Source organism: Rosa chinensis, chromosome 5, assembly GCF_002994745.2.
Source record: "Rosa chinensis cultivar Old Blush chromosome 5, RchiOBHm-V2, whole genome shotgun sequence".
NCBI lineage: Eukaryota > Viridiplantae > Streptophyta > Magnoliopsida > Rosales > Rosaceae > Rosa > Rosa chinensis.
The window spans coordinates 42,485,551-42,500,294 of record NC_037092.1 but is presented as its reverse complement, the minus strand read 5'-3'; the positions used below and the strand labels follow the sequence as shown (position 1 = coordinate 42,500,294).

Below are 14,744 nucleotides of genomic sequence, written 5' to 3'. Positions count from 1 at the left end.
GTGATGTTCACCATGGGCCCTTCACATTGGATTTTGTCCACCAATTCAGTTAAAGCCAATATTCAATAATCTCCACCTTGACTTTACTTGATGTAAATTCTCCAAAGTAGAACTTCAAAAACCAATCGCCACTCTGACATCCCCGTAGGGAATTTCAAATTCTACAAACACCAATCAAGTTCAAGCAATGCTTGAACTTGCTCAATGGAACCGACTTTGTCAACATATCAGCAGGATTATCTGCAGTTCCAATTTTGAGGAGTTGAACTTCACCATCCTCCACTATCTAACTAATCTTGTGAAATTTGACATTGATATGTTTAGTACGAGAATAAGTAACTTGGTTCTCTGCTAAATGAATAGCACTTTGACTATCACAAAAAATATCCACATATTCTTGAATAATTCCCAAGTCCTCAAGCAAACCACGAAGCCAAACTGCTTCTTTTGCACCTTCTGTTACCACCATATATTCAGCTTCTGTAGTCGACAAAGCAATTTTAGATTGCAAATTCGACTTCCAACTCACCGGTCCACTAGCAAGAGTAAACACATAAGCTGTAGTATATCGGCACTTATCCAAATCACCTGCGAAATCAGAGTCCACATATCCAACAACACACTGACTCGCCTTATCCTGCTGAAAAACAAATCCAACATCCACAGTACCAAAAATATACAGTAGAATCCACTTCACTGCTTGCCAATGACCTTTACCTGGGTTATGCATATATCTTCTCACAACACTTAAGACCTATGAAATATTCGGTCTAGTACACACCATACAATACATCAAGCTATAAACAGCACTAGCAGAAGGAACTTTAGCCATATATTTCATATCATCATCTGTGCTAGGAGACATAGTAGATTTAAGCTTAAAGTGAGAGGCAAGAGGTGTACTTACAGGTTTAGATTTATCATTCATGCCAAATCGATGTAGTACCTTCTTCAAATATTGCTTCTGTGACAAACAAACTTTGCCTCTTCATTTATCTCTTTCAATTTCCATGCCTAAAATATTTTTGGAGAAGTCTTTCATCTCAAATTCACTACTCAATTGTGATATCAATTTATTTATCTCCACCTTGCTTTTAGATGCAATTAACATATCATCAACATATAAGAGCAAATAAATGAAGGTCACATCCTGTAGCTTGCGAAAATAAACACATGGATCATGAAGACTCTGAGTGTACTTCTAACCGAACATAAATTTATCAAACCGCTTGTACCACTGCCTTGGAGATTGTTTCAAACCATACAATGATTTATGCAGTTTGCAGACCCAATTTTCTTTACTAGCACTTTTAAATCCTTCTGGCTAGGTCATATATATCTCTTCTTTTAATTCACCATGTAAGAAAGCAGTTTTCACATCAAGCTATGCTAACTCCAGATCAAACTGTGCAACCAAGACCAATAAAATACGAATAGAAGAATGCTTAACAACAGGAGAAAATACCTCATTGTAGTCAATTCCTTCTTTTTGTGCATAGCCTTTAGCTACCAACCTAGCCTTGTATCATTGTCACGCCCCGAATTTTAAATAAATAAATTTAAATCCGAAATGCGATAACATAACAAGCACAAGAAAAACACATAGAAAATTTTTCATTTAAATTAAGCAACTAAACAAACTGAGCTCACAATGTCAATACTGACTCGTTCTTTAGAGTCACATATCACATTACAGATAGTTTACAAATTAAACTGAATGACAATTCAATAAGTAAACACACCCACCACAACTCACTACACAATGGAAGACTTAAAACTAAGAGTACCCTTCGACGTCCACGCTACCGAACGTACACCTCAGCTTCGATGTCGATTAATCGATATTCTAACCTGCATAATAAACCCTACACCATGGAATAGTGCTCCGTGTTGAAACAACAAACCCGTTAAGCTTTTGCAAGCTTGTATGAGTAAACTCAATTAAAATGACTCACGTCACGCATGCTTATAATTTCTCAACTCGTGAGATAAATTAAAGCAACAACATTCAACTCCACAAAACACAACCAAACATACAATCACACTCAGTAAAAATTAGTAAACCCTGCATAGAGAATTAGTTCAGGAGATCACCTAAAATCACACAATTTAAATCATAGCAACTCCTGCCTATAGTTTAGTTCAGGAAATTACATTTAAACAAACAATTAAAAAGGTAGTAATCTCTACATATAACTTAGTTCAGGACATTAAATGTAAAATCACCTCCACAATTCATTTGAAATCAAGTCCCACATGAATGACATAAGAAAGGACACCAATACTCTCTTTTAAAACAAATATACCCATGGGCACACGATAACTCAAAATTATCCCCCAAGAAGTATATTGTACTCAAAGGCACACAATAACTCAAAGTTATTCCCCAAGAAGTACATTGTACTCAAGGGCACACAATAACTCAAAGTTATTCCCCAAGAAGTACATTGGCAGACAGACTAGAGCTCTAACTGAATCGTAACCTGTCACCTCAGCCGAGGTTCAGCCCTTACGATAATACTTGCCTCGATCACCAATGTGATAAATGATTCTCAACCGAACATTTGAAAGTCCACTTGACTCAAATACTTTCTTCAAGCAAAACACACTTTTACACAATAATCAACACATCATGATAATTGTATGCTCGTAAGAGAAATGCTTGAAATAACAATTCAATCAACTCTCAATCATTACTTCACTAATGTCACACCATCCAATATATATACTCCACGTAAATACACACACACACACACACACACGCAGTCATTCACGCAGGAATGACTACTAATACCAACTATAGTTCATACGTATTAAAACCAAGAAATTCATTTTATACTTAAATTCATTTTTTTACCTGTGAGCCGTAGCCCTATGAACCGTAGTCGATCGAGTTCATATTATTTCAAACAAATCTTTATTTGCATAAAACTATTTTACAATTTAGTAAAAAAATGTATGAAAAGTAATTCGGTTCGTAAATGAACCACGTGAGATTTACTCACTTCTAAATCCCGCTACGTCTTCTCTTACAGCTAAGATCACGCAATCAACAAATGTTCGCCCAAAACAATTCCGTCAAACACCTAATCACATACAATCTCAACTTAGCACATAATTCACAAAAACACAATTATACGATGATCCAACGGTTGGATCCTCATGCGAGACCACAAAAAGTCATCGGAACACTTATACGATCAATATTAAATCACAAGTCGATCGGAAGGCTGGATCCTCACAGATCGAAAACCGAAAGAACCGAAAACCCTAAAACCCTAAAATTCATAACTTGCTTATATGATCTTCAAAAATTACAAACTATATATCGAAATGATCGTATCGATGTGTAGATTAAAAAGAGGAACTTAAACTATTCCTGGGGTGGCCAGAACCTGCCGAAAAATACCACCACAGTGGCGGCGCGGCCGCCAATCCAAAGTCAAAATTTGGCCAAACTTCCTAAACAAAAGATCTTCATCTCAACTCCAATTACAACTTTCATAACTAGCATAAAGCTATTTAGCCAAAATTTACCTCGCAAGTTTTGAAAACCGATGAACCCTAGATTCCAAATCTTCCAAATTCGAGCTCCACAGGTTGAATCGTTGCAAGCCACCTTGGGAGAAAGCTTCTACGTTCTATGGGCTTCAAAAGCCCCTAAGAATCACCTCCTGAGGTGACTGGGGCAATGTTGACGGCTATTGATTCTTTTGAAGATTTCTTCGGGCCCTTGTCAATTTTGCTTCCAAAGACCTTGTCTTTCCTTTGGTCAACAATTGACTCTTTCTTCCCTTTGTGGCTAGCTATACTCAACTCCATGTCGTGTGCTCACGTAGCCAGCTCTTCAAACGTACGGGGCTTGATTCCCTGTAGAATGTATAGCAAATCAAAGTGCATGCCTTGGATGCATATTTCCACTGTAGATACTTTTGATAGTCGATCTTTGCAATCGAGACTCAACGAAGGCCACCTATTGATGTAATCAACTGCACTTTCATCCTTCCATTGCTTGGTGCTAGTAAGTTCCATCATGCTCACTGTGTGTCTCATGCTATAGAAACGATTCAAGAACTCACGCTCCATTTGATCCAAACTATTGATTGACTCAGGCTTCAGATCTGTGTACCATTCGAAGTCGTTTCCTTTTAATGAACGTACAAACTGCTGAACCAGATGATCTCTCTTAGTTTCAGTATTGTTGCAAGTCTTGACAAAATGAGCAATATGTTGTTTTGGATTGCCCTTCCCCTCGAATTGCTGAAACTTGGGCGGCTGGTACCCATATGGCATCCTCAAGCTATCCACTCTTTTTGTGTATGGCTTAGAATATGTGAGAGAATCACGAGAGGGGCTCCATATTAAGCTCTGATGGAGTTATTGATCATGTCTTGCAGATGCTGGATGGACAAAGAACCAAGTAGGCTTTCACTGTCCTTGTCATTCGCCTTGGAATTTCTTCTTGTTTGTCTTTGTCATCCTTGTATGGAATCCTAGAAGAATCCTCATCATTTCGTTTCTTGAGCTTGCTCCAAAGTTGAGCAATCTGCATATATATCCTTTTGTTCGACAGTATTAGTGAGCTTTTGAACCGCCTCCATCAGATTAGCTATCTGCTCTTTGAGTGTGGTTGCCCCCGTCATCATGACTTGCATAGCAGAGGGGTGAGACGAACCGTCTGACTGCATCCCAGAAGTGTTATTTTCTTCAGCATTAGGACTTCCATGTATGATCTAGTGCTTGAGTTGTCATCAGAGGCAGGTGAGAACAACCGTTCCCTTGATTTTGTATTTGGAGCTTCTCTCTCTTCACTTCGAGGGACATGTTTCCCTCTGCCCCTAAACTTTCCAGGGTGATGATTGGTTGGCGAGGCTTAGAAGGCAAAGCCACAAATGTTGTAGGCTGAACCTTTGCCAAGCTTCGGATGACGTGACTAGATGAGTTGCTGCTTGATTTCGAGGTCGTTGGCTTGGATTTGTTTTTCGGGATTGCTTGAGTGTTCTTGGAAGCCATTGCTCGAACGGATTTGTTTGAAACCGTTTTACTGAGAAGGAGATGTGTGATGACCTGGATTTCTGTTATTTAATTTTGGTAATTAATAATTGACCAATTGTATGAATAATTGTTATTGTGCTGTATTCGTAAGTTGTATGTGAAGTGGAATGGTTTTCGTACGTATAATTATTCGAATTTCACAGTTTACGGGGTCGTGTGAAGTTTGACTTTTTATACGTTGGGATTCTTGGAAAACTTCATTCTCGAGAGTTGTAGAGCGCGTCGAAACGAGTTTGTAGACATATGGTTTGCCTCAATCAGAGTTCGTATGAGAAAGTTATGGCTATCGGAAGAAGTTTTCGTTTTAGTATAAATATGGAAAATCATAAAATCCCATTTCCATTTCCGGCAACCATCTTTCTCCCTCTCTTCTCTCTCAATTGATACCTTCGGTATCTAAGTTTTCCTCCTGACCCGACCCGAACCCGGCGACCCGACTCGACTTTTTCGGCTATTTCCGGCGGTCTCTGGCCTTGAATATTTCCAAACTAGCTCGTCTCAGCTGTCTGCTTCTCCCTCTAGGGTCCTCTAGCGGCGATTCTCCTCCATGGCGGCACTGCAGGACGGCAAAGATTGAGGTTTTCAGACTTGACCGAAAAACGTAGCTCCGGTGATGATACAGCTTCAAGTTTCCTCCTTTGGCTTCGTGGGAGCCTTCTGGATCTATCTATGGTGTTTGTTTGGATCGATTTACGTGGAAATCGATTTAACTCGGATTGAGCAAAAAATCCAAAGCTTGTGAGATAGTTTTCGACCTTTTATGCTTGTTTTCTCACTTCGAGCTAGTTATGAAAATTCACAAGCATGCTTAGATGAACAACTTTAATGTTGGGAGTTTTGTGAAATATTGAGTTTTGGCTGGCGGCGGTGCGCCACCGCCTGTGGCGGCGTTCTGGTGGCTTTCCGGCTATGTAGGGAACTTGTTTTTGGTATTATATATGTTCTACTCGTTGATACGAGCGTTTCGATATATAGTATGCAAATTTTGGAGTTCGTATGGATTTGTTATGATTTTTACTGTTTCATACTGGTGGCTTTATTTAATCTGTGAGGATTCGAGCTTCCAATCGACTTGTGGTTTGGACTATCGATCGTGGAAGTATTCCGGAGACTTTGGGAGGTCTCGAATGTGGTTTTCCTTGATTGGCGCCACTTTGGGGATTTTAGTTCAACACAGGGGTTTCAGACTTAAATCGTTTGTGAATTGTTACTAAGTTGAAACCGTATGTGATTAGGTACTTGACTAAGTATCCTTGGACGGTTAAATTGTGGTTTAGCTGCTTTGTTCTGTATTGAAGAAGCAGCGGGAGTTTCGAGGTGAGTAATCTTACAAGGTTCATTTACGAGCGGAGTTATCATTATTGTTTTGGCGTTATTTATTTAACTGCAAACTATAGTTGGTATTAGTAGGCATTCATGAACGAATGACTACGTATAAATATTTACGTGAAATATATATATATTCTTGTGGATGATGTGTGATGAATAATATGCATGATGGTGTTCATATTATTGTTGAATGTGACTTTTCAGGAAACAATATTGTGGAAAAAGATGTTTTCTATTGTTTGAAAAGAATTGACCTTGATGTTACATTTTTGAGTCTAGCGTGACTCATTTTAAATGTATTTGTCTTTGTACCAAGAGCCACAAATGGTGAGCAGGGATAGGGAAAGCCGAAATTAGATGTCTGTAACATTTTTAGGTCGGGTGTGACTTACTTAACGTTTGATTTTATGACCGGACGGGGTCTGAAGATCATATGTCACAGATGGTGACAGGTCGTAGATGGTGACCTTGATGTTTGGTTTTATGACCAGACGGGTTTGAAATCATATGTCACAGATGGTGACAGGTCGCAGATGGTGACCAAGGCAGGAAATAGGTAATCACGTCCTTGGTAGGACGAGTGGTTACGATTTCAGTTAGAGCTCTAGTATGTCTGCCATTATAGCTTATGGGGGTAACAGTCGAGGTTGTTGGAGACTCATAAGTATGTAGTTTAAAGGAGATTTCATAGTGCATTCTTCCTTTATTGTCTAGATGAGACTTGAATTGCTTCTTGATGGTTAAGTTAGCAAATAGAACATTGTCACAACGGTGACTTATGTTGTCCTTTCGGTGGAAAGGATATGGAGGGTTAGAAGGAATCATGGTTGCATGGTTTCCTCAAGCTGATGTGTGTGAGTTGTTGATTGATGTTCACGAGTTACTCATACGGGCTTGCAAAAGCTTACCAGGTTTATTGTGTAGCAACCCGGTGCACCATTCATATAGTGTAGGGTTTAATCCTGCAAGTTTGGGCAATCGTGGCTGAAGCTGAGGTAACTTGTTGGTAGCAGAACGGGTAGGAAGCAAATTTTGTTGGCTTTGCCATTGTTATGACTTCCGCTATGTAGTAAGCTATAAGGAGCATTTACGTTTTATTTTGTGATGACAATTTAATTCGTAAGTTTTGTGTAATATGTGACTCTGTGGAGCGAGTCAATATTGGAATTGTGGGTTCAGGGCGTCAATATGTACTTGGTTTAAAGGGAAGATGTCTCCATGTATTTTGTATTGATGGCTGATCAATCGCGCATATATAATTATAAGATTATATATCGATTTTTCTTTGTGTTAAAAGTCAGGGGCGTGACAGATTGGTATCAGAGCATAAGGTACATATTTGGTGACAATCAATACTCCTCGAGTGATGACCCGTCTGCAGCGGATCCCCATTAGATGCTTTTCGGTATTGATATAGTCATTGGGTATGTAGTGAGTGTTAGGATGTGAGTCATTAGGGTAGTGTCGGCTCAGAGGATGAAGTGTAGGAGCTAGATGTAGCTTCTATGAGTTAAAGACTTTTGAGGGGAATGATGACCTTTAGTTTTAACTCAAGATTGACGTAGGGGATGGAATTGTATCATTTGACGTAGTGTTGTGGTTGATCAAGTCATAGCGTTGACTTATACTTGTGGTTGGGAGTTGTACAAGTATTAATCACAGGTTTCTATGCTCCTTTGGATGGATTCACAAGGAGGCAGAGCTAGGGGCCGAGTTAGACCCAGAGGCAGGGGTAGAGTCAGAGGTAAGGGCAAGATTCTTCCTCCTATTGAGGAGATGTTCGAGAATGATGTTGAGGCATCGAATGTTGAGCTGCCTGTTCCACCTGTTGTGGAGGTTGCAAATGTTGTAGATCCCACTCGTTTGTCAAAGTTGGCAAAGGAGATTTTGAGACTGGGAGGAGTCCCATTTCAGGGAGGTACGGATCACATGTTGGCAGAACAGTGGATCGAGAACATGAAGACCTACTTCGAGATGGTCGTCTGCGACGACATTGGGAAGAGAAAGATTGCGATATTTATGCTCCAAGGCGATGCACGGGTGTGGTGGAATGGCACACAGAGAGTGATGGATGTGTCCACCATGACCTGGAACAGTTTTGTGGAACTGTTCAGGAAGAAGTACTTTCCGCCTTCTGTGAGGGAGCAATTGGAAAGGGAATTTGTCTCGTTAGTCCAAGGGACTAAGAGTGTGAGGGAGTATAAGGCTGAGTTCTTAAGGTTGTATCGCTTTGTGAGGCAGATGGATGTTGAGAGCTTACTATGAAGTTTCAATGGGGACTGAATGCTTCGATCCTGCGCGATGTTGCTGTTCTAGAAAGAAGACGGTGGAGCTCATTTTCGCTAAGGCTATGACCATTGAGCAGGAGAACCTGACTTTCCAGGAACAAGAATCGGCTGAGAGGGATTTCCAAAGAAGGGGAAAGGCAACTGTGGATAGCAGTAAAGCATTTGGGAATCGAGGTGGATTCTGAAAGAGACAGAGGACTAATCAGCAAGCACCAGCTAGGGCTGCAGCTGCACTTGCTAGGGTTGCACCTAATAGGCAGGTGGCAAACCCGAAGTGTTTCAATTTCAATGAGATGGGCCATGTTGCTCGAGCTTGCACGAAACCAAAGAACTTGACATGCTTCACATGTGGCCAGACGGGGCACTTCTCAAAGGATTATACCCAGCAGGGTAGGGGACAAGGGAACCAGCAGAGTCAACTGCCTCAGGGGTAGGCTAGGGTGTTTGCTATTGGTCAGCAGAATACCAGAGTGGAAGGTACCTTATCCTTATTTGATTTCTTTGCTAGATTGTTGTTTGATACGGGAGCGTCCCACTCTTTCATATCTAGCTCTATGGTTGATATGTTAGGTTTGACTCCTAGGCCTCTTGCTAGACCCTTGTGTGTTATTTCCCCACTTGGTGTTTCCCTTGAGCTTGATATGTTTTGTGATGCATGTCCAATTGTGATCGGTGGTAGGGAGCTTTCTGCAACTTTGATTGTGTTAGCAGATCATACGTTTGATGTTATTTTGGGTATTGATTGGCTGAGGCCAAATCATGCTATAATTGATTACTTTGAAATGGTAGTGTCATTTCATATACCTAGACAGCCGGTGTTTCGTTATCGATGTCTTAGGTTAGATACTGCTTTGAGGTAGACCTGTAAATGGACAGGATTTTGATCCGGACCCGCTCCAGATCCGTGACTATTGGACGGGTTTGGATCGAAAATTTTGATCCGTTGATCCGTTAATGATCCGAATCCGTTAACCCGTTTATTTAACGAATCAAATACGGATTTAGGTCGATCCGATCCGTTAATGATCCGGCCCGTTTTTATAATAATTATATTATTATTTTTTTTAAATATATAATATAAAATATAAAATATGAAGAATTTGTGATACAATTTTTTTGCAGAAATCTAAGGGACAGTCCACCACCCAAGATTCAAAGAAGCATTAAGAATTTTGATAACGTAATTCTACTTTTGGTGATACTTTCATATTGTTTTAATATTTTATTAATATCTATGAGGTATAATGATATAAATTTAATATTACTATTTAAAATTTTAAAATATTTGAAATTATAAACAGGTCAGATTAGCGGATCGGGTATCCGTTAATCCGGCGGATATGGATTTGGATCAAGCTATCAATGATCCGCCGGGTTAACGGAGCGGGTTTGGATCGATTTTTTTTTTTTTTAAGTAAACGGATTTGGATTTAGGTCGATCCGATCCAAATCCGGTCCATTTGCAGGTCTACTTTGAGGGCAGGATTCTTAGCTCATGTGGAGTCAGTGAGTTGTGTTGCGGTTATGACAGAGATTGCTGTGGTTTCCAAGTACAGTGATGTATTTCAGGAAATACCAGGGTTACCTCCAAGGAGGGTAGTGGATTTTGCTATCGATGTGATACCAGGTACTGCACCTGTATCAATGGCACCATTTCGGATGGCACCAACTGAACTTAAAGAGTTGAAGGAGCAAATTGATGGTTTACTTGAACAGGGGTTCATTAGACCTAGTACTTCTCCTTGGGTGCATGTGGTGTTTGCGAGGAAGAAGGATGGTTCACTACGGTTGTGTGTGGATTATCGGCGGTTGAACAAGGTGATGATCAAGAATAGGTACCCTCTACCTAGGATTGATGACTTGTTTGACCAGTTTAAGGAAGCTACCGTATTCTCGAAGATCGATTTGAGATCCGGATATCATCAGTTGAGGGTGAAGGATGAGGATGTTCCTAAAACTGCTTTTAGGACTAGGTATGGACACTTCGAGTTTGTTGTCATGCCTTTTGGTCTAACCAATGCACCTGCTGCCTTTATGGACTTGATGAACCGTATGTTTAGTCCGTACTTGGATAACTTTGTGGTGGTGTTCGTGGATGATATCTTGTTTTATTCCAAGACGTTGGAGGATCATGATAAGCATCTGCGGATCGTGCTATAGATTTTGAGAGAAAAGAAGTTGTTTGCGAAATTCGCGAAGTGCGAATTTTGGCAAAAGGAGGTCAAGTTCCTTGGTCATGTAGTTTCGAAGGATGGAGTCTCTGTGAATCCTTCTAAGGTTGAAGTAGTGATGAACTAGGGCCAACCCACTACGGTTACTGAGGTACGTAGTTTTCTGGGTTTGGCAGGTTATTATCGGAGATTCATTGAGGGATTTGCTAGTATTGCTTCAGCTCTGACCAAGTTGACCAGGAAGGATGTCCAGTTTGTGTGAACTGAGGAATGTGAGCAATGTTTGAAAATGAGTTAATTATTGCTCGAGAATGGTGAAATTGTGTATTGAGTTATGATTGTAGAATTTCAAGTGTTAAGATACCATGAGTCACAGATGGTGATCGAGATTGAGTCACAGATGGTGACGGATCACAGATGGTGATCGATATTGAGTCATAGATGGTGACTTGGATTAGGTCACAGATGGTGATCGTAATCGGTGCAACATTTTGAGTCTAGAATAACCGTCTTGATATTTGTGTGATGATCAGTTGGATGATTGATATCTGTGTGATGAGTTGGATGATTGATATCTGTGTGATGACCGGTAAAAATTTGTGTGATGATTTACGTTTGGGTTGATCGATGCTAGGCCTTATCTTAAATGTGTTTTGAGACAGTAGTACATCATTGAGTGTGATGCATACTTCTTTTCTATTGTGGTCGAAATTGCTGTGAGGGTTTGGTCTATGGAAAGAAGTTTGTGTTGTTTTTGTGAAAGGTGGACTATAAAGGAACTATGTGTTGATGTTTGAGTTGAAGTGATGTTGTCATTTTCAATTCTAGGAAAAGCCAGTGTAGCATGTTGTGTGGTGCATCCTTCATTGTTGTGGTAGTAAAGGGTCTATACCACTTTAATTGAGATTACAATGACAGGTGATGATTTATGTGTGGGTCAGGCGGGGCCAGACCTTAGCTTGATTTTGTGTCTCAAGTTGGGTAGACACCTATTGAGTTGTGATGCTTGGGCTTTTGTTGATTTGAGTTGAAGTGAAGGTTTCACTTTCAATTCTTGTAATGCAAGGGTTGCATTATCGGGGAAGTGATGCAAATACTGTTGTGATAACAGGATTCTGGACTCTTGTGTGATCTGTATGTAGTGCTGCAGTCATAGAGTCTTTGTTGGGTAGTGTACAAGGATGGGATCCATAAAATGATTAGGTTACTACCAAGTGGTGTGGTAAAGATTCATAGTGCTGTGATACTAGGTAGGGTACCTATATCTATTGTTGATCTAGGTATGTTGCACAGTGTAGACAGAAGAGTTATGCGGATTTGAAAAAGAGACAGGTTGAGTTTAAAGAGGGTGATCATGTGTTCTTGAAGGTCTCACCCATGAAGGGTGTGGTGAGATTTGGCAAGAAAGGGAAGTTATCACCAAGGTTTGTCGGACCTTTTGAAATTCTAGAAAGGGTAGGAGATTTGGCTTATAGGTTTGCCTTACCTCCTAGTATGTCTGGCGTGCATAATGTATTCCATGTGTCTATGCTGAGGAAGTATATCCAAGACGAGTCACATGTGATTGATTATGGCACGATAAAGGTGCATGCAGATATGACCTTGTTGTTGAAACTGTTCATATTTTGGATAGGTCAACAAAGCAACTTCGAAGGAAGGAAGTTGACTTGGTCAAGGTATTGTGGAGTCACCATGACGAGGGTGATGCTTCTTGGGAGTTGGAGTCGGATATGAGAGTGAAGTACCCACAGTTGTTTGTTGATGAGCAAGCATGCATGAATTTCGGGACGAAATTCCTTTAAGGAGGGTAGACTGTGATGACCTGGATTTATGTTATTTAATTTTGGTAATTAATAATAGACCAGTTGTACGAATAATTGTTATTGTGCTTTATTCGTAAGTTGTATGTGAAGTGGAATGGTTTTCATACGTATAATTATTTGAATATCACAGTTAAGGGGGTCGTGTGAAGTTTGACTTTTATACGTTGGGATTCTTGGAAAACTTCCTTCTCGAGAGTTGTAGAGCGCGTCAATACAAGTTCGTGGACATGTGGTTCGCGTCAATCGGAGTTTGTATGAGAAAGTTATGACTATCGGAAGAAGTTTCCATTTTAGTATAAATATGGAAAATCATAAAATCCCATTTCCATTTCCGGAAACCATCCTTCTCTCTCAAGTCTCAACTGATACCTTTGGTATCTAGGTTTTCCACCTGACTCGACCCGACCAGACTTTTCCGGCTGTTTTTGGTCGTGAATATTTCCAGACTAGCTCATCTCAGCCGTCTGCTCCTCCCTCTGGTGTCTTTTAACGACGATTCTCCTCCACGGCGGCGCTGCAGGACGGCAAAGATTGAGGTTTTCAGATCAGACCAGAAAATGTAGCTCCGGTGACGGTAAGGGTTCAAGTTTCCTCCTTTGGCTCTGTGGGAGCCTTCTGGATCGATCTATGGTGTTTGTTTGGATTGATTTACGTGGAAATCGGTTCAACTAGGATTGAGCAAAAAATACAAAGATTGTGAGGTAGTTTTCGACCCTTTATGCTTGTTTTTTGACTTCGAGCTAGTTATGAAAATTCACAAGCATGCTTAGATGAACAGCTTTGATGTTGGGAGTTTTGTGAAATATTGAGTTTTGGCTAGCAGCATTCTGGTGGCTTTCCGGCCATGTAGGGAACTTTTTATTGGTATTATATATGTTCTACTCGTTGATACGAGCGTTTCGATATCTAATATGCAAATTTTGGAGTTCGTATGGATTTGTTATGATTTTTACGGTTTCATACCGGTCAAATTATTCGATCCGTGAGGATTCGAGCTTCCGATCGACTTATGGTTTCAACATATCGATCGTGGAAGTATTCCGGAGACTTTGGGAGGTCTCGGATATGGTTTCGCCTTGATTGGCGCCATTTTGGGGATTTTAGTTTAAAACAGGGGTTTCGGACTTAAATCGTTTGTGAATTGTTACTAAGTTGAAACCGTATGTGATTAGGTACTTGACGAAGTATCCTTGGACGGTTAAATTGTGGTTGAGCTGCTTTGTTCTGTATTGAAGACGCAGAGGGAGTTTCGAGGTGAGTAATCTCACAAGATTCATTTACGAACGGAGTTACCATTATTGTTTTGGTGTTATCTATTTAACTGCAAACTATAGTTGGTATTAGTAGGCATTCATGAGCGAATGACTACGTATATATATATATATATATATTTACGTGAAATATATATATATATTTATATCCTTGTGGATGATGTGTGATGAATAATATGAATGATGGTGTTCATATTATTGTTGAATGTGACGTTTCAGGAAACAATATTGTGGAAAAAGATGTTTTCTATTGTTTGAAAAGTATTGAGCTTGATGTTACATTTTTGAGTCAAGCGTGACTCATTTTAACTGTATTTGTCTTTGTACCAAGAGCCACAAATAGTGAGCAGGGATGGGGAAAACCGAAATTAGATGTCTGTAACGTTTTTAGGTCGGGTACGACTTACTTAACGTTTGATTTTATGACCAGACGGGGTCTGAAAGTCATATGTCACAGATGGTGACAGGTCGCAGATGGTGACCTTGATGTTTGATTTTATGACCAGACGGGGTCTGAAATCATATGTCACAGATGGTGACCAAGGCAGGAAATAGGTAATCACGTCCTTGGCAGGACAAGTGGTTACGATTTCAGTCAGAGCTCTTGTCTGTCTGCCATTATAGCTTATGGGGGTAACCAAGGTTCTAAAAAACGGCCTACGCGGCCGCCTAGGCGCTAAGCGTCAAAGAGCCGTTCGGATTTTGGCAAAGGCGTTTGCCTTAGGTGTTGGCTTGCTAGGCGTCCACCAAGGCGCTCTAGGCGGAGCCTAGGCAGGCTAGGCGGAGTCGCCTGGAGCTAGGCGCTGA

The 14,744-nt window shown here is 40.4% G+C and overlaps 1 protein-coding gene across 1 annotated transcript; it reads right to left on the bottom strand.

The window, feature by feature from the left end:
• Positions 1-114: 114 nt before the first annotated feature.
• On the bottom strand, positions 115-3,822 carry LOC112203874. Its single transcript, XM_024344781.1, has 4 exons — positions 3,672-3,822; positions 782-849; positions 427-637; positions 115-161 (listed from the first exon to the last, which is right to left on the bottom strand). Exons 1-4 carry the CDS (start codon positions 3,820-3,822, stop codon positions 115-117), a joined length of 477 nt encoding a protein of 158 aa, XP_024200549.1.
• Positions 3,823-14,744: the final 10,922 nt, after the last annotated feature.